At 35.4% G+C, this 27,387-nt stretch overlaps 1 protein-coding gene and 1 pseudogene across 1 annotated transcript in view; both read right to left on the reverse strand.

The window, feature by feature from the left end:
* LOC107727926 (TNF receptor-associated factor 4-like) overlaps positions 1-11,795 on the reverse strand; it is a 42,675-nt gene extending 30,880 nt beyond the window's left edge. Inside the window, exon 1 of the mRNA XM_016537969.1 lies at positions 11,324-11,795. Coding sequence (XP_016393455.1) covers positions 11,324-11,466 — 143 coding nt within the window. The 5' untranslated portion in view covers positions 11,467-11,795. The remainder of the gene's footprint in view (positions 1-11,323) is intronic.
* Positions 11,796-14,052: 2,257 nt separating this feature from the next.
* LOC107727904 (serine/threonine-protein kinase Nek8-like) lies at positions 14,053-23,826 on the reverse strand (annotated as a pseudogene).
* Between the last annotated feature and the right edge of the window lie 3,561 nt (positions 23,827-27,387).

Genomic DNA, 27,387 nt, shown 5'->3' on the forward strand with positions numbered 1-27,387 from the left:
TGCATCTAGATGCTCCAAATGACCTTCAACCGCCTGTTACAGGGATATTTCACAAAGCATTTAACTGAATTCATTCACATGTAAAATATAATGAAATAAAAATAAAAATTATCAATTTATCTCAAAATAGCTTTGAAAATCTGAAACAAAGTGCTGAAAGTACAATCAACACAAAATATGACTGCTTAAAACTAGATTTTTTTCATTGTTTAGAGCCCTGCTGAAAATAATGCTAAAACAGCCTAAGATAGTTTGCTGGTCTTATCTGGTTTGAGCTGGTCTTAGCTGGTTTAAATGGACAGATCATTCAAAAAGGAAAATTGTTTCAGTGTTTTAGCTGTTTTTGGTCAAAGTGTTATTTTATTATTATTTATATTATTAAATACTATAATAGTATATTTACAGTTACCTTTTAATTTTTGTTTATGGTTTATTAATTCTGTTAAAGGGGTCCTATTATGCTTTTTCACTTTTTCAACTTTAGTTAGTCTGTAATGTTGCTGTTTGAGCATAAAAAAGATCTGCAAAGTTACAAAGCTCAAAGTCCACTATTTTTATTTTATTTAATATTTATATCTTATTTCAGCTTTACATCAATTACTGAAACTGATTATTAATAGTTTTCATATCAATAACACTGGTTCCCAATACCTTTCTTTTTAAAATTACAAAAAAAAAAAAAAAAAATTTACGCAATATTTACACTGAAGCTCGCAGGCGGCTATGGTAAGGGGCGTGACATTTCCAGAGCAGGCGCCGAGTGCTGCCGATCACAACACACACTGGCCTAGCTAACCAATCACAACACACACAGGCCCAGCTAACCAATCACAGCTTGGTCTTCAACTGGTCTTTAGCCTGCTCTAGCTGTCTTCTGGGAGACCAGGCAAGACCAGTAAACCAGTTTAGGTTTAAGATGATTAAGATGTTTATTTTTAAAACATTGAATGGTTCCCAATACATAGTTATGAGGTTGCTAAGATGCTCTGGATACCTTTAGAAGCATTTCTATGTGGTTTCTAGGGAGTTCTGGGTGGTTGCAAGTCAAAAGAGCCCACTCCTGAGTGTCTACGGTACTCTAGATATCTCAGATCCCTCCTTTAATGTAAATCTATGAAGTTTCATCAGTTTTATCATCTGCAAGACAAAAGTCATAACTCCTCAATAAGCCACACAATTTGAGGTATCAAAGCACATAGTGTGGGACAGTGTTTATACCACTGTCCCACACTATGTGCTTTGATACCTCAAATTGTGCGGCTTGTTGAGGAGTTATGATTTTGTTGAGGGGTTTGTTCATTTCCCAAGAATGAGCAATAGCAATGGTGGTGTTTGCCTTAACAAGTACCGCAGATTAATTATTGTTTGATTCCTGCGAGCTGATGTGTTTCTGACAGGTCTAGGTTAAAGCAACCTGGTCTCAGCATGCATGGAGCGAGTGACAATGTGCTTTACTACACAACTGAAATAGTTCCCTGCAAATCTGCACCCAAGGGGAGTAAAGATATGATTACATTATTTTTTCTTTAAATACAAGCATGCCCAGGCAAGTCCCGGATCCCCACAAACGGTTCTATCCACTTTGTTTATGAGCCCCAGTGAGCGTCCAAGGCCGTCAAGCACCACGGTTTTTCACAAAGGAATGTTGTCTATGCGCTTGCAGACGATGGACATCTGAATAGGGCAGAAAATCCAGTCAGGAATGTTAAGAGCTCGTCCACTTTTTGTGTCGCCCTCATTGAACAAGTCCTTTAGGTCCTAATAACACCCTCTACGATGATAATTAACAAAGAAGCCTTATGGCACTTCAAACCAAAGAAGCACTGATGCAAAACATTTAAATGAAATGCAAGCTTCTAAGGAACAGCCTTACCCAACATCAGCTTGCAGCTGGCGGATGGAGAACTTTCAGTCCATAACGTCCCATTCACAGCTGGACTGAGGTGTAACCTCCCCAAACGTCCCATCTCGATGACATCACTCAGCCAGGATCTGATCTCAGTTTTTCAGACTTTCATCTGAGAAAACAACATATCTGGGTCTTGTTGAACTCGTCACAAAGATATTAAAACGGCTGTAAACTTCACAAGTCGGTTGACGTCAAATTCAGATTTGTTTTAAAGACACATTTATGTAGTGCTTGTTTTCTTCATCTACTGAATTGATTTGAATGTACTTGACAGGGCTAATGAGCATTCCTGGTTGTTTTTTTTCCCTCGGCTGAAGTTTTGGAAACATATATGTGGATTAGGACAGTGAAACACCCGAGGCGTTTTCATTTGTTGGACTGGAGTCTAAAAGCTAAGCACTCATTGGGATTTCTGAAGCAGCAACTCGCCGACAGTTTATTTCAGGAAGACAAATCAATATTACGCTGTTGCTAACTTTCTCTCCACTATGTATTGGCAAACATACAACTGTGTGAAATAGCTCAGCTCTTCTTCGGGGCTGAGTAACTGATATGATGCTATTTAATGTTCTATTTATTCAAAAATACATTAAAACTACAATTCATTCATACAATGATTTGAATATACCTTTTATATCATGAGAATGTTTTAAAATTTAACTTAAATTCATTTAGATATTCTTAGGAGCAGCAAATTGTTAAAATATGAAGGTGGCACAACTGACCTGATATTATAATGACGAAAACAGCTTCATTATAAGAATTCAATTCTTGATAAAACAAAAACTTTGGCACAAAGTACAGTAGTTTGGCACAGTCTTATACTTTCTAAAACAAAATTGCTTATTAATATTTGAAAAACTTATATTAACCAAATCAAAGTCATGTGGTGTGATCAACATGCAGAAAAAAAACAAAATATCATAGATATTAAAAATATAATTCATACAATGGCTTGAATACACCACTTCTATTAGGACAATGTTTTTAATTTTTCAAATAAAATTCATTATATTCTCTTATTCTTCTTATAATATCATATAATTTGACCTTTACATTAAAAGACATGGCTCCAGCTGTAAAATTTCATGTGGCGTGACTCCCCAAAATATTTAATAATTTATGATATATATATATATATTTTTAATTACCTTGAAAAATTATGAGCATGTCTTTCATTTCTGAATTTTTTTTTTTTGAGGGCATCAAGTAAAAAATTCAGCATGATACAACTGTCCTGATATCATAATGAAGAAAAAAAATCTTCATTAAAAGAATTAAGTTCTTAATAAGAAAACCTTATTAATTAGTTTGACATAATGTTTCATTATTAATTCTAAGAAAACTGCTACATTGCTTATTAATATTGTAAAACTTTTGTATTAATAGTGTAAAACATTTGTACACCAAGTCATGCGGTGTGACCAACATGCAGAAATAAATAAAAAAAAGTAAAATAATAATAATAATAAAGATTGATGTTTATACATCAAAAATATATGATCCCTTTTTACTTGATAGTTACACCACACAATAATTTTGGATTCATTACATTTACTTTTCTTAAACAGTGTTTGCCTCCTCATATCTTACATGTCACTGACCCAGCTAACAATTGAGCCTGGATGGATGAGTTCTATGGCCAGTGGCACCTGTGAGAGGATGTGAGGGTCTTTGATGAGGCTGGGCAGGAAGTGAGAGAGGATGCCCAGCCACTATTCATCTGCTTCAATGGCATGAATCCTGAAGAGTGACTCAGACTCCCGGCTGTCATACCCACCCTGGCTTCCTCTCAGTACTGGGCACCAATGCTTCCCCTAAATCTCCCTTTGCTCAGAGAACTACTCACTATCTGTGACAGGCCAAAGAGGCTCCTTTCTGTATCTCAATGGACAGAGGGCAATTCATTTGAGCTTTAATGTAAAAAAGATGTTGTTCACACAGATGGCCTTGGCTGGAAAGAAGTCAATCTTTCTTTTCCCACTTTGCCTGTCATCAGTTACCCTGTACTACCCTGGTTAAACCCATCCTTTTGTTGCAAGGCTTCAGTGTGCACATGTTGCAGACCATCAGCTCTCAAGAGAACGCAGGAGGACTTGACTTCAATACAAGACACAGAGGACTCTATTCAGACTCTCTAGGAAAAAAGACATTCTGTTTGAGAAAATTAGGCTGTGAAAACTGAAGCTTAATAGAGAAGTGAATGTTTTATGCTCCTTAGACCAGGATAGTCACCTTTTGTACTTTGGACACAAGTGGCTTCTGAATGGTGGCCTTGTCTTGCATTTCTGCTTATAAATCTCAGAATATGCAGTTCTTGTCATTTTTAGCAGATTAGTAACTAGAGTAAGTTGGTAGACTAACTTTAATGGATATGTGGGGCGGCATGTGAAGCAAATGTTTGTAGGAAAACTTTTAGTTCAACAAAGGCTTTGTTTCAAAACCTAGTGAGCTGCCTACTTAGACACCATGTTTATTATAGGCTGTTCCAAAAGGTAGGTAGAAACATCATGCTGCCTTTTAAGATACATTCCCTGCGACCAAATATGACTACCTCCCTACCATAGTATGTGAAATTATTATTCATAATACAGTAGGTGAAAAGTAGAGATTCTTTTAGTAATTTAGTTGTGTTTTTTGTCATTTTTATTAGTTTTAGTTTTTTAAATATGTCTGTATAGTTTTTTATTCATTTTTATTTCATTTTTAGTGGTAATTATTTTAGTACATCAAATTAAATTAAATGAAAATGAGAAATGTTGCCTTGGCAACTAGCTGAAATAAAATAAGTTTAAGTTTTTTATATTTTATTTTATTTAAAAAATAGTTTTAGTTAACTTTTACAACCCTGGAAAGCACTATTTACACTATTTGTACTACAAAAAAATGCATGGAAGTCCATAAGTATTAGTAGAATATGTACACAAGAAGTTCAGACACTAAACAAACAAAGCTAAAGTTTGAATAACAGACTACAAACCAGTAACCACTATCTCACAAAGCACCACATGAAAAAATCCAGGAGTTTATTTGACTTGACTCGTCTAACTTGTCTAAACCATTGCTTAATGCTATAAAGGGTGCCCTTGTATGTGCATTCAGAGATGTTAGCCCATATTATGAGAACCTCTTTTGTGTGATGGTAGTGAACCAAATGCCCTCAGTTCAAGGTTCATCTATTCTGCATTAGCGTCAAGGTCACGTGACTCGAGCTGATTGCCGGAGTGATAAGGCCTGAGGGTCGGCCCCTCCTGACCCTCCCGGCTCTGATTAGGCCTTCTGAGATAACCGCCTTATGCATTCCTCCTTCAGCAGAAACACGCTCCATTTACCACACAAATAAACCAACATGGGCGCAAAGTCAAAGTCCGTCGGTGTGCATGGGACAAATCCAAGTGAATGGTGTTTGATTGAGATGATTCAGGGTTGAATCTGAAACTGACTTTTACGAGGCAAGTCTATAGAAGTGCATGCAGCGTGAGACTCAACCTGAAGTAGCTGGAGGCCCTTTTCTAATAATGGTTAAAACACATCAGATGGTGATTCATAGTTGTGCAAGAGCATAACCCATGTAGATCCTCACACATATGTCAAAATTTCCCAATATGACGGCAGGTCTGAACTGATCAGAGGCTGACTGCAGTAACGGATGGAATAACTTTGAATGTGTACTGTACACAACAAAGAAGAAGAGAATGCACGGTTATCACACAATGTCATTGTCAACACAGCACATACTTATCTTAACACGCTAGCACATGAGTTCCTGATTCTGATCTTCACAATACATGTAAACCATGATCTAAACTAGGGCTGTGCGATATTGAAGAAAAATGCGATATGCAATACCTAATATTTAAAAATGAAAATTATATAACCAATTTGTTTCACATTCTTTCTTGGAAAAGAAAGAATCACTACAACTTCTGAAAGTGACCAGCAGTGTTTTAGCAGTACATAAAAATTAATGTCACAAATCAGAAAATGTAATTTTAACATCAAAGTGAACATACAAACAAAAAAATTAATGACACTAATTTTATATCATTGCAAGTGAACAGTCAGTAAAAAAAGAACAAATACAGAATTTACAAGCATAGATAAAATAAACAGTAGTATTCAGGTACAGAAATTTACTATTTACATTCATTTAAAACAACCGACTGCGGTTCCGAGAATGATCGTTGAGACGGTTACTATTGACATAATTCTGTGTGTATGTGTCTGTTCAAACATAAGGAGGAGATGCGAAAGACAAATCAACTTGTTTGTGCGCTGTCTGAAACGCGTCTGTGTGTGTGCGCGCGCGTGTGTGCGAGATGCGGCTTGTGCACGCGCTTCCGGTGTGAGTCAGACAGCAAGAGGAGACGGCAAAGAGTTGTTTTCTGCAACTTATTGCACTTAACTCTTTTTAACGTCAAGCAATTCTCTGCTATATGCCTCGAACTAAAACTTTGACCTTTTGCAACGTTTTGATTTAAGTAGCCTATTATTAAAATGATTCAGATATCGCACGCCGTTGCTATATGCATATCGCGATATTTACATTTGCGATATTTCGATAATTTCGATATATCGTGCAGCCCTAATCTAAACAAATTCAACAAGTAATGTTTAATATAACATTTAGATCAGTGGTTCTCAACCTTTTTGACACCAAGGCCTACCATTGTTCACACAACAATATTCAAAGGATGGGTAACGTTCCCAGCAGTTTGTTTTTACTGGATAAGGATTTTATCTTTTTTTTTTTTACTCACAAATTTATTTTTGATAAAATATTTTAGATCTTGGCATAACTAGAAAAATATTTATTTTTATTTTATAAAAAATACCTATGTATTTTATAAAAATAAAAACTATTAAAATTGAATTAATTTACATGGCCTTTCCAGGTCTTGAAATCACTCTTTTAAAATTAAGCTACCTCATATATATTCAAGTTTTCTAAGAAATTGAAACTGAAAATCCTGGTTCTTCAAAGAATAAAAAAATCAGTTGTTGAGGAGGTGAATTAAAATACAAAATATCTTGATTTTTAGTCATTTTAAAGCTTGTTTTGTCTTATTTTAAGTCATCTTGAGGCCCCCTTGGAAGTTTGCTAAAAGGCCCCTTAGTGGGCCCCGGGCCCCTGGTTTAGATCAATTTCTCAACATGTGGAGATTCAATTTAATTACTCACAAATTTATTTTTGATAAAATATTTTAGATCTTGGCATAACTAGAAAAATATTTATTTTTATTTTATAAAAAATACCTATGTATTTTATAAAAATAAAAACTATTAAAATTGAATTAATTTACATGGCCTTTCCAGGTCTTGAAATCACTCTTTTAAAATTAAGCTACCTCATATATATTCAAGTTTTCTAAGAAATTGAAACTGAAAATCCTGGTTCTTCAAAGAATAAAAAAATCAGTTGTTGAGGAGGTGAATTAAAATACAAAATATCTTGATTTTTAGTCATTTTAAAGCTTGTTTTGTCTTATTTTAAGTCATCTTGAGGCCCCCTTGGAAGTTTGCTAAAAGGCCCCTTAGTGGGCCCCGGGCCCCTGGTTTAGATCAATTTCTCAACATGTGGAGATTCAATTTAATGAAGTTTTAATGTAAATCACTTTCAAATCAATGAAAACTTATGCACAGAATTTTCGAAAGACTGACAATGAATTCATGAATAGCATTCCATTCTTTTGAATTGGATCTTTTCAATTAATCGGTTGAATCAGTTCACAAAACTGATCTGAATGATTCTACAAAGAAACAGAAATTTGCAAATGAATATCCCAGAAATTGCAATTGGTACATCTACTCTCTTTAAAATAATAATAAAAAAAGCTTACTCCCGTAATTATTAATAAAAGCAAAAAAGGGAGAAGTTTAAAAAAGCAATTTGCCAAATGTGTGGGAAGCCTGGTTTATGTGCAATAGGCACAGTACACTTTAAATAGGTGTAGCTTTAACTAGTGTTAAAAAGTCACTCATTAGCTGGTGACAAAAGTCGGTAAGTTAGTAAAAACGTAGATTGGCATTCTTCCAAGTGACACAGTAATGACCTGATGAATCATAAGCATTGTCTGCTTTCATTTAGTCTTCCACAGCACGTCTTTTATTTGTATTATCTCAAGCAGTTTTGAGAAAAAAGAAAACTGAGCACAGCTTCACGTTTTAGAAGAATCTTTCTCCTATGTAGGCGTGAGAGGAAAGAGGTTTACTGAGAATAGAACAAACATAAACACAAAGAGCCTTAGGCAACATGCATCATGTGCTTCTTTTTTCCTCCCGCTATCCAAAAACGTACATGCTAATTCAGTGTTTCTGTGATCATTCAAACCCTGTGACCTTTTATCTTTGAGCAGAGCATCAGCACAAGTTCTGTTTATATTCCACAACATGCAGACAGGAAATAAACAAAACCTGTTTGGATATGTGGAAAATCTAGATAAGATCTTCGCCCTATCCGTGACTCGCACTGTGCCATTGTTGCTGTTGTTTGGTGTTGAATTGATCATGTGTGTTCAAAATTCAAATCAATGAAAACTTATGCACAGAATTTTCGAAAGACTGACAATGAATTCATGAATAGCATTCCATTCTTTTGAATTGGATCTTTTCAATTAATCGGTTGATTAAGGCGTGAGAGGAAAGAGGTTTACTGAGAATAGAACAAACATAAACACAAAGAGCCTTAGGCAAAATGCATCGTGTGCTTCTTTTTTCCTCCCGCTATCCAAAAACGTACATGCTAATTCAGTGTTTCTGTGATCATTCAAACCCTGTGACCTTTTATCTTTGAGCAGAGCATCAGCACAAGTTCCTATGTAGGCGTGAGAGGAAAGAGGTTTACTGAGAATAGAACAAACATAAACACAAAGAGCCTTAGGCAAAATGCATCATGTGCTTCTTTTTTCCTCCCGCTATCCAAAAACGTACATGCTAATTCAGTGTTTCTGTGATCATTCAAACCCTGTGACCTTTTATCTTTGAGCAGAGCATCAGCACAAGTTCTGTTTATATTCCACAACATGCAGACAGGAAATAAACAAAACCTGTTTGGATATGTGGAAAATCTAGATAAGATCTTCGCCCTATCCGTGACTCGCACTGTGCCATTGTTGCTGTTGTTTGGTGTTGAATTGATCATGTGTGTTCAAAAAAAAAAAAATCAATTCAGGCTCTCATGTTCCCTGCTGTGTCCGGATATCAGTGTTGGCATGACATAATAATCTGTCAATGTTCTAAATATAAATACAGCGATATTCTATTAGTGTGCAACTTTTAAGAAGGCACAATGTAATCTATTTGAACTAATGCCTGACGATGTGTAATGTATACAGTAACATCCTATTCAACCGGCAACCCGCGGGTCAAATCTGACTCACGTGAGGTTGCCAGTTAACTCACCTAAAAATATATACTACTGTTCAAAAGTTTTTAATATTTATATTCAGCAAGGACACATTAAATTAATCAAAAGTGACAGTAAAGACATTTATAATACTGCCAAAAGTTTATATTTCAAAGAATGAAGCACGGTTTGCACAAAAAATATTAAGCACCACAACTGTTTTCAACACTGATAATAATAAATGTTTCTTGAGCAGCAAATCAGCATATTAGAATGATTTCTGAAGGATCATGTGACACTGAAGACTGGAGTAATGATGCTGAAAATTCAGCTTTGCATCACAGGAATAAATTACATTTCAAAATATATTACAATAGAAACCAGTTATTTCAAATTGTAATAATATTTCACAATATTAATGTTTTTACTGTATTATTGATCAAATAAATGCAGCCTTGGACAGCAAAAGAGACTTAAAAACATTTAAAAGTCTTACTGACACCAAAGTTTTGGATGGTAGTGTATGCAGTACCAACACTTATTTTTCTAAAACCTATTTCTTTACAGTGAATTTTTCTTTTATTTTTTATTTTTTGTGCATGACTAATGACGTAAGACTATAATGTCACAGGGGAGAATGTGCATATTCTCAGCTGTCAATCATTCAGTTATAAAACCAGTGTGTCATGTTTACAGTGTCAACATGTCATTCTCCAAGCAACTAACTATCAAAATGACCGGATGAAACTTACATAACATTATACACCTAGTACTGAAGTGTCTTTTGTGGGCACTCCTGCTTTATAGAGGTTTACTACTTTTTATAGCTAATACGCTTTACTCTTATGGTTATAAACCAATTTGTAAAGCAGTTTTGGTTGATACTGTAAATGTACTTGTTTAGAATTTCCTGCTAGATGAAAATGAAAGCTATTACACTGATCCTTAATTCACAGTGCAGACAATAAGCATCACACTATATAGCAGAACTTAAAGATGCTTAAAGATTTTTTTCACATGACTTGTTATTCAATTTGAGCATCTCTGTTCCATGCATTGCTACACCGGTCCTACACAACCTAGCAAACAAATTACAAATAACACAAATTAGTGCCGAGTGAACGATCCGGCAGTCTTTCAGTACACCGATTCCGATAAAGGATTCGCTTCCTAATCCAACATGAGGCCCCCCTCAAAGAGCCTTGTAGTGCCTAGGGTCAAAATGACAGACAGGGCCAGAGCTGAGAGTCTCTACTGCCTGAACACACACACACACACACACACACAGGTCTGAAAATATTTTTCTCCCACATTTATGAAGCTATCCCACAACTGAATGTACTAAAGCAAAATATTTACTCAAAAACATTCAAAATATTTACATTCTCCACAAGAACACTGGTAACCTGTTTCCTTTCTACTTGACTTATGCTGGCATAAACTAATGTATATAGGTTAATTGAGTGATGTTAAATAATATTTTTTACTTGAATAAAACCAGTTAATACACGTTATCATTTTAGGTTACTATTTTTGTCAGTGTAGCCTACTGAATGTTAATGACAGGAACTGCTCCGCTATGGTGCTACAAACAAAAACTGCTCTCATATAACTATTGCCATGATGTTGAAGTGTAGAATTTTGATATTGTGATTTGATTAAACTGTTTACCCACCTGTCCTTTCCTTTTCTTTTCTAAATGTTTCGTGTTGCATAACACATGTAGCTGCTCTATCTGTCAGTATTTGTCTCCTGACGCTACAGCAAACTAACTTAATTTGCATATAAATTTGCATACAAACATCCCTGGTATCCTATTGGCTGCTAGATCAACTCAAGGCCTACGGGTAGATACAAAACTGTCAATAAGCGCAGATGACTAACATGCGTGTGTTGAAACGATGATGGACGAAACTGTTTATCATTCCCACTTCAGTGTTTTAAACCGCCGACTCCATCGCTTCAAATACTGGTTGTGTGTATCCTCTGTTGTTGTTGTTGTTGTTGCCACGCTTCATTACTCCTTACGCAAAATACACAGTATGTGTTTGTCAGATGTGGCTCCTTACCTGAGAAATTCCTGCAGACAGGTATCACAGAATCGGTGTCCACATGTGGAAACTTGGACGGGTTCCCTCATTGCTTTGCTACACAGAGGACACTGAAAGCGTCTCTTGGGCTTCTCCAGGAATTTGTAGTCAAACCCCGGCATTGCTGGTATTTACAGTAAGCTTCTATAGGAACTGTCGTTTGTTGTCCTCCGCTTGGAAAGGAGCGGTGACAGAGTCCTTCACGGCGCGCGTGTGAAAACTAATATTCACTTGCCAACGACACACAAGCTCCCGTCGGTATTGTTCCGTCTCAGCTTTCTCTTTCGAGCAACACGGCTCGATCCAACATCAGGATGACAGCTTAAACCCAGCGATCTGTCTGTGGAATGAGGCTGTCAATGCAGCGCTAGTGCTCGTTGATGAACCGAGATGATGAGAAAGGTTCACAGCGCCTGTCGAAAATAACACTGACAGCCTGGAGACAAAGCTGGGATCCCATCTGTTTGGGCATATAAAGCCCCACCCACTATGCATGAGGGAGGAGCCTAATTTAAATCTCTCTCGGCCTCGCAGAAATCAGAAAGGCAATTTACAGTTATGTACAGTAATGTAACAAGTAAGGGGATTATTTAAATGCTTTACTGTAAATCATTTTCAGGATTTCTCTTGAGGGAAATTCTTCTCACAACCAAAGGGTCTTAGAAACTTTTTATCAAAACGTGGTATGCTTGCGATGTGTGCATGTTTTATCGAATTAAAAATAATGACCAAAATATCACTTTGGAATAAAAACAGCCCAAGATGGTTTTGGCTGGTCTAGCCTGGTCATAGGTGGTTTGCAGACTGGTTTTAGATGGGGTTTGACCACTTCTTTAGCTGCTCATGCTGGTCTTAGCCGGCCAGGCTAGATAAGCTGACCAACCAGCTAAAACCAGATGAACACCAGCTTGGCCAGGCTGGAAGACCAGCTTAATCCAGCTAAGACCAGCCAACCAGCATAGGCTGGTTTTAACTGTTTCAGCAGGGGTGCCCGTCTCCTAGTCTGACCAGCTAAAGAAGTGGTCACATCTCCTCTAAAACCAGCCTGCAAATTAGCTAAGACCAGGCTTAAAGACCATCTAAAAGCAGCCAACCAGCTTAGGCTGATTTTAGCTTGCGCATTTATGTATATATGTATGTATGTATTTATTTATTTATTTTCAGCAGGCACTATAATCTTTGTGCTTAACACAAGGTTGTATGAAAACGTTTATGTGCTTACATAAAAATCCCCTCTCCGCATTATTCACAGCCTGAATACACTGAATATAACTGTATAGGAGTTGTATTGCTCCACAATTTTACATTAATATGAAAAATATTAGATGTACATAAATATAAATGCAAATTTAGAACGTAAACTGATACAACTACATAAAAAGTGCATAAAATATTTATTAAAAACATTGTCATCATTATTAAAAACATCCATACAAAGGCAATAACTGGATTGTTGGAAACAAAAGGTTGCAAAAAGTTATTTGCAAGGCAAACGACTCCCTCTATCGGTGGAAAGCACACGAGATCCGTGCACGAGCAGACATGACGTCAACAGAACAACAGCACAAAAGATGGAATTAGAGTTATATAGTTTATTCGAGGTAGACTATTTAATAGTTCGGTTTCATTTAAACATATTATACTCTCGTCAACGTTTAATATGTTTTGCATAGAAAAGCGCGCGCTACATAAGTGACACGTTGTGAGCGTCACATATTGCACAAGAATTACATCATGATGATGGACGCATGAGCTCTGTGTATCCTGCCATGTTGATGGTATTCATCCGAGTACGAGTATGCTTTTTGATATGCATTAATATTCATATTTATTGTGATTGTTCTAGCGATAAAATAGTAGTAGTTTTGGTTACACTGCCTTAAGGTGTCCTTGTTACAGTGTAATTATATATTTAAGTACTGAGTAATATTAATTAACGTACTTATAGAGTTAGGGCTAGGTTTTTGGTTTAGTGTTAGTTGCAACTTGCAAGTAATTATGCATAATTTTCTGTTATTACTACAGTAAAACATGTGTGATAAGGACACTGTAAAATAAGTGTCACCATAGTTAATAATTGTCAATGATTATAATTACATTAACAATTAAACACTATTATTGTTGTTGTTGTTGTTAGCAATATAATTAGCTCTAAATTCTAAATATATATTTATTACTAAAGATTTAAGAATTTATTGTTGGCCACAAAGAAGAGTGCTCACATACGAACGGTCATAATGTTCAGGTACATATTTCTAATACACTTTAGAAACTGTGTTTTATGCAGCAATTTATTATCTCATTATTATAACTTTTTTTTCCAGTTTTTTTTTTCAGGCAGTCTGACCTTAGTGAGGAATTAAGCATTATTTACAATGGTTCATATTATTGTTATTATTATTATTATTATTAGCAGTATAAAGAATATATTATTCTAAACTATAAATATATATTTATTACTAATGCTTTTTAAATCATTTATTTTTGTCCACAAGAGCCCTCGTAATGCCCAGGCAGTATTTATGATACACTTTAGAAACTGTGTTTTAACAATTTCAATTATTGTTCAATTATGTGTTAACATAAGAAGCACATAATTATCTTCATATAGTTGTTGTTTTTGTTTGTTTGTTTGTTTCAGTTTTTTTCCTAATCGGGCATTATTTACAATGCTACATAAAAATAATAATTATTATTATTGTTGTTGTTGTTATTGTTATAAAAAGCTTTACATACAGTGTCTGTTACATTATAAACACAACTGCATAGCTTAACATTCCTAATGAATCCACACTGGTGTCCTCATGGACAGGAGCTGAGCGGCTCTTCTGCGGAGTGTGTGCAGTAATTTGGGCAGAGGCAGTGATGTCACTTTGGAACAGGCTCTTCAAAAAATGCTGAGGAGAGAAATGATGAGGGAGAGTGTTTTAACAATGACAACAACCTCTGTAATTCCAAATCAACAGTAGATAATTACAATAAAGACATTACAATAAATGTCCATTCAAGAACTGTTAACATTCATAAAAGAAATTATGGCTGCACATTACGTTTCACAGCCAACAGTGTGTTTCCATGGCAACAAGCCACTGACGTGACAGTGTAAGGGTGGCTCTCATCGAGCTGCACTGCCTTTGGTTTCCCAGAATCCTCTTCTTTCCGTCCAAGCCGACCACGTGCCCCTTTACCCCAGGTGTACACTTCCCCCTCTGCCGAATCAAGGAGCAGAACATTTACTCACAATTCTGAACATCATTTGGCTGAATGACATCTTTGTCCTTCTGTTTCTTTGCATGTCAGATACTGTGAGAATCATGAATGAACAAAGACAACATGAAACAATAAAGGTCCTCGGAGTCTTGTAAGCCTCTGGGACACAGTCGGGGTTACATTCTGACCTTTAGCCACATGTCACATTAATGAACCCACCTGCCCCCACTAGAGCTCATTCTGTGTCTGAAGCAGTTAATGGCGTGATAGCAGCCTTGTCTGAACTGCATTGCCATTATTTTAGCTGCTGTAGTTTTTTGCCTGTATAGTTTGGTTGCCAGGTCTAATTTAATTCCAAAAAAAAGAAAAAAAAAATTATGTTATATTAGTTTAGATACTTTGCTTTTTAGCCTATTTTTAAGACCATTAAATATTCTTCTTTGTATTGTAACATTATTTTCCACCAATTGTCATTAACGTATAAATTTATATTATATTATATTATATTAAATATATTATATTATATTTAGTTTTTTGCCTGTTTTTAGGGCCATTACATTTCTTTGTATTGTGACATTATTTTCCTCCAGTTGTCATTAACATACTGTGTAAAAAAGGTGTAATTTTCACAGTAATTGTTTTTTTATTTTGTAATCTTATCACATAAACTAAAACAAGAATATAATAAATTCTTAATCTTCTCCATCCACCCCCCAAAAAAAAAAACATGTAGGCCTATTTATATATTTATTGAGTTGAGAATTTATGTTACATTTTTTTTTAAGTAACTTTTTTTTTTCATTTGAAATTATAAGTTGAATAATTTTTTAAGTAAAGTTTTTGAATACGTTTTTTTCATTTGATTTTAGGGTGAAATAGGACCTGTTTGGTGAGATTGACTAATACATATGTCTTGTTTACCTGCTCCAATAGCCAGAGTGAAAGCGTCGCCACACGCGGCCATGGAGATCCCCTGCAGTCCTGACACTTGATAGGGCACTCGACTGCTTCGGCGAGAACTGCAGCCAAGCTGCCCATGCTGGTTACTGCCGAAGGTGAAACACTGACCTTTCTCTGCATTTAGGGCACATTCATAGTTTATAAGTCGATCCTCAGACTAAATCATAACAGCACACTGAACTGTAGTGTAAATGAAGTGCTCTGACCTGTGACTGCAACAGAGTGTGCTGTGCTGATGTCTATATACACAATCTTCTCAGCATTTAGAGGAGCCGACTGGACGGGCTGGAACGTGTGGACCTCCTCCACCTGACAGTGAGATGGGGGCTCCTCTGCGCCAGAGACCTTATCCAAACCCAGCTTGTTAAATCTGCATTTAGGAATTTGAGTTATTTATTTATTCAAATATCACTTTAGCAGCCCTATGTGAAAAAGAAGTGCACTTAATTGTCTTGCATGTGCACTTGTAGTGTACTTCAATTCTTAAAAGTATATTTTTGAGTAAAAATGTTTAAGTATAAAAGTATAAAACTATACATGCAGATGATATAATATTAATAATGAAATACAAGGTCGCTTAAGGGCACTTAAAGAGAGTACAATTTCATGACTATATTTCTAAAAAAAAATACTTAAGAATTTTTTTTTTTAAAGTGCACTTTGTAATAATGTTAAATTTTAAAATTTACTAAAATTTACTTAAAATAAAAATATTTTTAATAAGGGGACCTGCAACTGTTTGTTTCCCAACATTCTTCAAAATATCTTCTTTTATGTTCCACAGAAGAAACTTGTGCAACTTTGGATCAACATGAAGTTGAGTAAAAAATGACATAATTTTTATTCTTGGGTGAATTATCCCTTTATATATTTACATATAATTTTTTAAGGACATTATTTCTGTAATATGTACTATTTTGTATGCTACAGTGTACTTCACAACCACATCTGGTAATTCTGTAAGAATTATAAATTCTTTAGAAAAATACATGTGGCTGACAGGGTGTGACTGTTATTTAAAATATGGACACTGTGTTGGTCATTTCCTGTGATGAAATGTCTTCAGCATTCACAGTCCTTTCAAATGCTAGAACAGGAATGAGGAGTGTTAACTCCCTAAACTGGTTTGGCAAACTTTGAAAAACTGCCCAAGACAGCTAAGAAAGAAATTCATTGAGATATTCATTATTATTTATAATTGTGATTAGATTCATGACAGGTTTAAAATACACTTTGAGGCTCATTAACCAGCAACACAATGAAATCTTCATACTTCAACCAACCCCATGCTGTCTGAAGTTTCAGCAAATTATGCTGCCTTCAAGTCATGTCAGAATCTCATATTTATGAGATTAGTGCATGTCATGATTACATTACACAAGAGAAATCTGGGTTTTCTGTGAGCCCTGTTTTTCCGAGCTAGGAATGAGAAGTGTGTCAGTTGCGAATGTGAACCTAAATAATTAGGTTTAAATGAATAATGGGTGTATAATTTAATATGTACATATTTCGCACTAAATATCCACATTACCCACCATTCAGTGTGAAAGACTGAAAATAAAAAATAATAATAAAAAAATTATTTACTCAATGCAACTTATAACATCCAAGTGAAAGATATAACACCAACATGTCAGAAAAAAAAAATTAAAAAACAGAATCACTGAGTTGGAAAAAGGATCACCCCCTTCCTAAAAATGACTTGTAAACTCAATCAGGTGTAGCTAATCACCTTCTCAATGGCACACAAAGCCATTTGATTTTTAACTGTGATCAGCTGAGGTCAAATGTGGCTTGTATGGGAGGGTTGCAAGAAAAAAGCCACTCCTGAAGAAAGGGCACATGCAGTCACGACTGAGCTTTGCCAAAACACACCTTGAAGATTCTGAGGCAGATGAGACTAAAATTGAATGATTTGGCCTCAACACCAAACGATATGTCTGGCAGAAATCCAATCCAGCTCACCATCCAAATAACAGCATTCCTACAGTAAAGCATGGACCTAGTAATATCCTGATCTGGGGTGTTTCTGCAGCAGGGACTGGAGCACTTTTCAGGATAGAAGGAAATATGGATGGGGCAAAATATCGTCAAATTCTTGAGGAAAATCTGCTGCCCTCTGCCAGAAAGTTGTCATTGAGAAGAAGGTTTACCTTCCAACATGACGATGACCCAAAGCACACAGCAAAACTGAGCAGACAGTGGGTGAAGTAGAAAAACGTGAATGTCCTTGCATGGCCTAGTCAGAGCCCAGACTTAAACCCCATTGAAAATCTGTGGAATGACTTGAAGACTGCATCAAATTTAACTGAACTTGAACAGTTCTGCAAAGAAGAGTGGGCAAATACTGCAAAATCTAGATGTTAGTAGAGACAGATCCCAACAGACTAAAGGCTTAAAGCAAAAGGTGGTTCAGCAAAATACTGACACAAGGGGGTGATCCTTTTTCCAACTCAGTGATTCAGTTTTTTTATTTTAAAGGGGTGGTTGCAATTTCACTTTTTTAATGTTAGTTAGTAATGTTGTAATGTTGCTGTTTGAGCATAAACAATATCGGCAAAGTTACGAAGCTGAGAGTTCAATGCAAATGGAGATATCGTCTTTTAAAATTCTGGCGGTTTAATGCCTATAAAAACGGCTGGTAGGGACTACAACAGGTTACTTCCCGGGTTCGTGACATCACAAACCCAGATAAACCCTGCCCCCGGGAACACGTGATTTCTGAAGGATCATGTGACATTGAAGGCTTGGAGTAATGATGCTGAAAATTCAGCTTTGCATCACAGGAATAAATTACATCTTAAAATATATTAAAATAGAAAACAGTTATTTAAAATTGTAATACCATTTCACAATATTACTGTTTTTACTTTTAATCAAAATACATTAAAATAAACCTTACTAACCCCAAACTTTTGAACGGTTGTGTACATCCATGTATATACATATATATAAAATAAATAAATATAAAACATCCAACCAAAATCACCTGAACACACATCACATTATAACTTTGTCACTGTCATTTTATTTATCATAACTCGTCATTTTGTCACTGTCGGCTTGTGTTTTCCCAATATAATATATTTTTTAATAAAAGTAACATAATATTTTTCATATTTTTTGGTTGTTGTTGTTCATAATGAACTGTGAGAGGACGTATTGCATACCTGTTGTTCCCACAGGCCAGAATCTGGAGCTGTGTGCTGATGATCATGGAGCAGTCGATCCCACACAGCACACGCTGGGCTTCAAAATCAGCCGGCAAACTCACCTGCTGCGGGCAGTTGTGGCAGTCTTGAGTGGCCAATCCCAGCCGGCCTATCGGACAGAGAGATAACAGAGAGTGAGTGTGATAGAGAGAGGGAAAGAGAGGGAGAGGAGGACGATGGAGCACAAAATGCCAGGTCTGCCTGGAGGCTACAAGAGTACAAAGAGAAACCCAAAGAAACACAGTGTTTGAGTGACAATTGATGTTGCTCATTTACCATTGTCTCCTCGCCCCCAGGAGAAAACCTCTCGCTCATTGGTCACTGCCAGGACATGCGACGCTCCACAAGACACTTGAACCAACTCATAACCCAGCAGAGCCTCCACTATCTTGGGCTAAATACAAAGACGACGGCAACATGAAGAACCACAAATACAATTAAAACTAGATTTATACATGTTGTAAAGAAAATGTAAGTGGTGTTTGACTGTACAAACCTGAACAGACATTGCTAAATTAATAAATATACCATTTCAGTGTTTAAAAAAACATAAATTACTTGTACATCATTCATGTAAAACCCTAATGGTCAAGTCAATGTTCTGTCAATTGGCCCGAAATTCTGCAGTCTTTAATTATTATTTATATATTGTTATACAATTTATTAATATTTTTTATTTGCCTTTATTTAATATTTTCAGTTTTCATTTTAAGTTTAGTTTTTATGTAAATATTTTTTTAGCTTTTATAATTTGTTTTAATTTATTTTTATTTACGTTTTAGTAGTTTTAGTACTTCAACCTAAACTTAATTTATTCCACTTATTTGCCAAAGCAACATTTCTTATTTTATGCTTTTCATCTAATATTCATATTTTTTCAGCTTTATTTCAGTTAACAAAAACACTTTTTTAAAATAGTGGTGACACTTTACAATAAGGTTCAATTAGTTCATGTTAGTTAATGTATTAACTAACATAAATGAACAATGAACAATACATTTATTAGAATATTTATTAATCTTTGCTAATGTTAGTTAATGAAAATACAGTCATTCATTGTTAGTTCATGTTAATTCACAGTGCATTAACTAATGTTAACAAGCACAACTTTTGATTTTAATAATGCATTAGTAAATGTTGAAATTAACATGAACTAAGATTAATAAATGGTGTAGAAGTATTGTTCATTCTTAGTTCATGTTACTAATTAATGTTAACTAATATACCTTATTGTAAAGCGTTGCCAAAATAGTTTTAGTTTTAGTTAACAATACCAATGATCAAAGGTCATCTTTATTGTGGAGCCCTGAGGTCAATGTTTAGGATTACTTTGTTTAATTAGCTTGCTTAGCAAGCATCACTAATCATTCCATTGTGAAACAGTAGGTCTCTATATATTGGGTTGTCGAAATCTACCTGTGTCACATCGTTGAAGTTCCCATGTCCAAGACAACCATTGCTTCCACTTCCAAATGTCATGATTATACCTCTGTCTGCAAAACCAAACTGAGCAGATTATAGTAGCTGCTGCTAATAAACAAAGAATTAAACAAAAACTGTTCCTCCGTCAGTGCAAACCGCTGGATGAGAAGCTGGAAGTGAGGACCTTTAATCCTCTGTATCTGCTGGTGACTAATGATTCCCCCACAGAGACGAATGCTAACAGCATATCCTTTACTTTAGAGCAGACAAATGTACACCGCTGTGCTACTATGCCAGGGGACAAGAGATTAGCTTTCGCAGTCTGAACAAATGGTACTTAATGAGCTCTGTAGGAAGGATCGTAAAAAGGGGTGATTACATCCTCCTTTCAAACTTTATCACAAATGTTTAAATTACTCTGTGTTTAATTTCGCATAGACAGGTCCATTTTTTAGCTTCAGGCCAAGAATTGCCCACTCAGGCAAGAAAAGAGCATCTGATGGACATGTAAACGTTCTTTGTTTTGGTTTTATGTTGCATTATGGATGGACAAATCTGACGTCACAACAATATGCTGAGACCTGCATGGAAAATTCTGGATTGTAAGAAGCATACCTGTTAGGCAGGTGGTGAAGAGATCGCCACATGAGACAGATTTGATCGTGACACCAGACTGTCCTTCCAGGAAGCGGGAGATAAACTGGGGCTGCATCTGCTCAACAGCGCCAGGCAGAGTGGGCTCACCAGATCCAACCGAGGGGGCCTGGCATAGAGTCAACCCGAAATAAACACTGAAAACTGAAATAAAATAGGATTTATATTCAATTGGGAAGAAAAATTATCATCACACCTCCCATGTGATGAGCTGCCCAGATTTGGTGACGCCCATCTTCTGGGTGCGGCCCAGGGACACTTGAATTAAATAAATTAAAAATTTTTCAAGAAATTAAAAAGAAAAATGGCCAAATAAAATGCATTTACAGTTCTTAACACTGTACAGTAATTACTTACCAAACAGTACAATTAAGTAAAATTTAAAATGATAAAGTCCTACCTGCGCATTTTGACATTGCCTACGTCAGTGTAGAGATTAAGCAATGGCCTGATGCAGATGGGATGAGCCATTATCTCACTGAGTTGGGGCCTTTTGGATGGGTCCAGATTCAGCATGTTAAGAATGAGTTGTCTCAGTTCTGGGCTGTAACGATCTGAAATGGGGGCAAATGTGCCACTCATGATCTTCAGCACCAAAGCTGGCAGGTTCTGACAACAGAGAAGTTGCTTTGTTTGTCATTCAACATTCATTTAAGGAACAAAGCAATTTGTGATGTTCAGATTCTTTAAAATCAAGACAGCCAAATCAATAAGAAAATATATCTTACTGCTGCCTCGAAAGCTCTCTTGAGACTAGCAAGCTCGTAAAGCACACAGCCTAGGGCCCAAATGTCACTCTTCTGGTTGTATGGCTTTCCTTCACACAGTTCTGGAGAGATATAACACGGTGTCCCCACAACCTGTCATGAAAAGGAGAATTTGAACTGTAACTAAATCACATACAGTCAAATTCAAATAATTGGTGAGGTACTTACAGTATAAGCTTTGCTCTTGCTGACAAGAATTTTCGAGATTCCGAAGTCTCCTATTTTTACTATCATCTGGTGCTTGTCTAGGAGTATGTTCTGGGTTTTGAGGTCCCGATGTAGGATGAGTTTATTGTGCACGTGATAAAGGGCCAATAAGATCTGAACAAAGAAGTGTAATATGGTGTCCTCATCTAACAGGGAGTTGCAGCGCTTCTGTATGTAATCGGCCAGGGTTCCACCTACAATAATCATAAAGAGACAAATGATTAGATACTAAGATTATTGACTACATGCATGTTGTTTTGAATCATAATTCAAAATGCTTACAAACTAGTCAAATTCAATTCTGTGCAACCAATGCGACCATACCTTATAATTTAAATAATACATAATTACTTTTGGATCACAATAATACATATTATGAATTTTGTTCCTGATATAAACTGTCAGAACACATTAAGTGAACATCCAAACGTGAGTGAAGAAAGTGTATGCCTGGAGCGTATTCCATTGCGATCATCAGTGCCTTGTCCTCAAGGAAGTTTTCATAATACTCAATTATGTTGGGGTGGCTGAGTAACTTGAGGACTTGGCATTCATTCTGGGCCGCGAGGCGTTCATCACGAGTCATCTGCTCAACTGGGATTTCCTTCAAGATCACCAGCGCGCCGTCAGTGCGTCTGCGACAAAGGTGCACTATCCTGTAACAGATACAGAAATCAGGATACTGGTCAATAAGCGGATTTGTTACATTCACAGAATGTGAGAATTTCAAGTTTAATAGCTGAATTTAAAGTTTTTAAATTTCAGCTGTCAATTTATCATACTTTTAAAATGAGCACTTATTATGGAAATAATATACTTTAAAAGAATATACTTAAGTATGAACTGAATATAATTTTTCAGACACTTAATTGCAATTAAATGAAAATGTATTATAGCCTAGTTTAAATTGACAGTAAATACAATTAGCTAAACTTTAGTGTGCTTTTTGAGTCACTTAAGTAGGACTTAATTAGTAAGTCAAATCTCAAATAACTGCCCTGATGACTTTTGTTCTACCCACTTAAATGTTAATTACATTGTTACATGTAATTTCATAATTATTTCTATTGTCTTTGAAATATGTAGGCTAAAGTACTGCTGAATATACTGACAAGCATTTATGGTGAACTGAAATACAGTCATAATGTCATTACTATTGAAACTTATACGTCATATATTTATAATTACACTTTTGTAATAAAGTTGCAATTTAGTTTAGTTAACTTTAAATGTACCGAATAACACACTAGAGGTTAAATTATACTCAAGTACTTTCCATGTGCTTTAGTCAACACATCAAAATAAGTGTACGTCTTTAAATCACGACAAAATATTAATAAACCATAAAGATTTAAAATGTAGCCTACTTCAAAGTAAAAGTTTTAATTTGACGTTATTACAAAGTGCAGTCATTAAAGTGTACTCTCATGACTCTTAAAGTGTTCTCAAATATGTTTAAGCTTTAAACTTTGAGATTTGAGTACAGATTTCACACAGTGTCCATACTTTAACTTTGAGAAAGTTTAATTTCTCAGTAATTTTTACACCCTCTGTTTTGCTACTGGACATTCCGGTTACGGTTCCAAATTACCATAGAAATTCCAGTAGGAACGCTTTAAACATTGCTGTTTTGACAGGCAAATTTAAAAGGAGTAGGGCGAGCTATTCACTGCTCAGCATCTCTTTTCCCTTTGAAAAAGAAGTGTCGAAATTTTACTCAAACTCTTAATGCAACTGTAACTCTTTGAATTGGGTGATAATGGCTGTGTAACTCTACTGATGGAATGCGGAAACGCGAGAAAGTGATGCTCTGTGTGTTCCGCTAGCTCGCTCTGATTCTGGGAGGAGCGCTGCAGAATAGAAGTTTCTCAAGTAAAACGTTTACCGTGTGTAAACGCGCATAAAGTCATTTTTGTAAAGCAGCTAGTTTAAACAAACGAGCACGCGTCACTAAATCAATTTTTCGAACTATTAACGGGTTCGTGGTTGTATTTACCCGAATGCTCCTCTCCCGACCACTTTTATCTTCTCGTACTTCTCCATGTTTGCTGGCTGCTAAACGCGCCCCGTCACTAGGCAACGCTTCCTACCCCTACAGAGTTCTAAAGGGGACAAAATACAGCAAGTGAGCAGGGGAACTGACTGTGACCCCATCATTTTGTCAAGGGTTATGCTAATCAAAGATGTAAACACAAATTTTGTATTGAGGTCAGAAAAGTCATTATTGAATCAGCTACTGAAAAACTCCTATCAAAGTTTGCTTCTTTTTTTTTTATTTTTTTTTTTTACAGCTGACTAAGTTTGTGATCAGTTGTTTGGTAACAGTGCGGCTATATGATGCAGAAAAGACCATTCTGAACGCTTTTCCTCAAAGCTAGAGATAAATAATCCTCAGGACAAGTCCTGTCAGTGACCCTTTCCGCGGCATCTGCTTCATTTTTATGCTTTGTAAGCCTATTCACACCAGATCTTTAAAGTGGGTTGAATCACAGATTATTTTCAACACCACACAATACAGGTAAAACCATTAACTGTGACCAGTGGACTAAAGTTAAGACTGCCTCTACACCACCTGCCTATTATGGTGTCAACTTGATTCTCAATAAGAAGATTGGTCACTGGTGATTTGATGGCCTATGACTGAGACACTGTCCACAAAATATTGAAAGTATGTTTTTGGTGGCCTAATGACTTTTTAGCCTGATTAGACCTCAGCTAGATGAGAGGTTTACATTTCAGAAGCACATAAAGGGCCCTTGTTTGCAAAATGAACATTTCCTCACATCAGACATGATATTATTGGTCCTTTTCAGAAACTTTTAATGAATAATAATGTAATGATATTTCATTTAATTTTTATTTTACAATTTTATTGGATGAAACACTGGAGGAGTTTTGAAGTGATAGTTCTGCTGTATTTTTTGTTTGAAGAAATAATTGACTCCAAATTTTAACATCTTTTAATGTCTTTGTAAACCCTATATGATTTTTTTTCTTCTTCCATGAAACAAAAAAGGAGCTATTTATAGCAGAAGTGCTTGTTAATAGCAAAAAAATCAGTTCTTTGAAATAAAATAATTATTTTTTATAAGTTTCACAAGATTCAAGAGGATTAATCATCTTCTCTGTTCATGCTTACAAAGTTCAGCGTTGTTTTAGTATCATTGTTATACTATTATAGTTTTTGTGATTATTTTAAATTATTTCTGTATTTTTTTCTGTTTTCATTTTAGTTAAAGCCTTAGTAATTTTATTGTGTTTTTGTTATTTTTATTAGTTTTTTAAAATACATTTATAGTTTTTAAGTTTTAGTTTATTTAGATTTAGTAGTACTTCAGCTTAAACTAAATTGTTATTTATAAACAGTATAAATGATCCAAAAGCATTTCAAAAAGGTACTATAAAAACATTAGGTTCAGGTATGAATATGTTAAAAAGAATCAACAATGCCTGTGAGAATGAGTTTCGGCAGAGCCCTTTCTACTCATATTGTTCTCTTTAACTACAAACAGTTCCGGTGAATATGAATATTGAACATTCCTGGTCACTGACTGTCACATTCTGAGACAAAAAAAACCAAACATTTCAAACATGGATTACAGTGTGCTTTATGGGATGAACCAAATATGCAACCAAGCTGGTTCTGGAAAAGTAAAAGCAAAGTTTCAGAGCAGTGAAGACGGCAATAAAATAGGTTAAAGTCAAAGGTTCTTTTGTTTATAAAGTTCATAATTTTGCTGTATTATATGACTCACATTTCCAAAAAGTGTTTGTGTCATACAAATAACTTGGGCTGAGCACTACTGACCAGAATGATTGTATGGAGGAGGACTATAGAAAATACACTGACTGATGTGAAGCAGCCTTAGAGGTTTATGCTGTCATGCAAATTACCAGTTAGTTTCTCTGGGAATTTCTGTAGTATCAGCATTGAGCAGTTTCTCAGTTCTCACGCTTTGGTGAGAATCAAACAGATTTACAAAATTGAAAAGTCAAACAAGTTTGCTAAAACAGTGACTGTGCTTATTGTGGTAAATCTGAATTAATTATTAACACCGTCATTCTGAATCAAATGTAATATCTTTAATAAACCTTTCAATTAATACTTGTTTGTAACATACAACATTAATCTGAATTAGCATTTAGTGATATAACAGAGTTTAGCATAAAAATGAAAGTGGCAATAACTAAACAGAACACTGAGATTGTGGTTTAACAGAAAAAGTTGTTTGAAAGGAGAAAAGTTCACAAAATGACCTTTTCAAATTTGCTGAAGCTTGACACTTTACAGTGTATTTTTATGTGCTGTACGTCTTGATATTTAAATATGAAATTATTATTTAAATATCTCAGCTTCAGGCTGCCAGAATATTAGAAACTGCAAATGTAAGTGACTGAATAATAAAATAGTTGCATGTAAATAATACAATAATATTGATAATAATAATAATAATAATAATAATAATTGTTTTGAAGAAATAATAATCCATTACATGGAAAGAGGAAATTCTTGTGAACCTGTAGGTTAACTGAATATGAACTGTCCTATTTTTTGCAGAGTCATCATGATTGATAGCCTATTGCAACATACTCCGACATGATATTTCATCATAACACACAGATATCAAATTTAATGTGATCTTAAAACATATTTTTCAATAACTGATCAGGTATTGTAGATGTAATTACAAGCAACTGGTATTTCCTCAAGCACTGATTACTCAACTTCCTTCATTCAGCTCAAGCTAACCTTGAGATTTGTTAAAAGACTAAGGTTTGGAACACCTACACATACAGAATGCTCAAAACATCAAGACAAATAATCAAAGAATTACATGGAGGAGATTTGACCTTCACTGATTGTTCATTTAATAGTTCAGATGTACGTACAATAAAGAGAAAGAAAGGAAAATCTGACGTTATTTCACCACACTCACTGTATCTGATTTGGTCTATTAGATCTTGAAGTGCTCTTACCATGACAGGTCATCTTAGGATATTGTTTTTTTTTTCTGTGGGTGTGTGCTGCCCTCAAGAATTACATGGAGAATGAAATTCAATTTTTACCACAACACAAGATTACAGAATATTGATTAGGTTAAACAGGTTTATCTTTTAGAATATATTTTAGGTTTATCTTTTAGAATGTGTGAAATGTTGTTTTTGCATTTCATTTAAACTCCTTGGAATGTTCTTGAACGTTTTTAAAAGCTTTTTGAAATTAATTAATGTTGAAACGAAGGGTTTTAACGAAAAGAAAGTATGAGTTGCCGGTAGGAAACAACATACAGTTCAGGGTTAACGTAATTCTAAGCAACTATGGTGGGACTCGAAACCACAACCTTTGAATTGCCTCATTTTTTAAAGGGGTCATATGATGCGATTTCAATTGTTCCTTTCTCTTTGGAGTGTTACAAGCGCTTGGTGCATAAAGAAGATCTGTAAATATGCAAAGAATAAAGTCTCAAATCCAAAGAGATATTCTTTATAAAAGTTAAGAGTCAATGCCAGACAGGGCATCACAATATGGTAAGGGAAGTAACATTTCCATCACACGCTTGAGGAATTCAGCCAATCACAACGCACTGGATAGCTGGCCAATCAGAGCACA

The sequence above is a fragment of the Sinocyclocheilus rhinocerous genome, unplaced genomic scaffold, assembly GCF_001515625.1.
Source record: "Sinocyclocheilus rhinocerous isolate Xijiao unplaced genomic scaffold, SAMN03320098_v1.1 scaffold877, whole genome shotgun sequence".
Classification (NCBI taxonomy): domain Eukaryota; kingdom Metazoa; phylum Chordata; class Actinopteri; order Cypriniformes; family Cyprinidae; genus Sinocyclocheilus; species Sinocyclocheilus rhinocerous.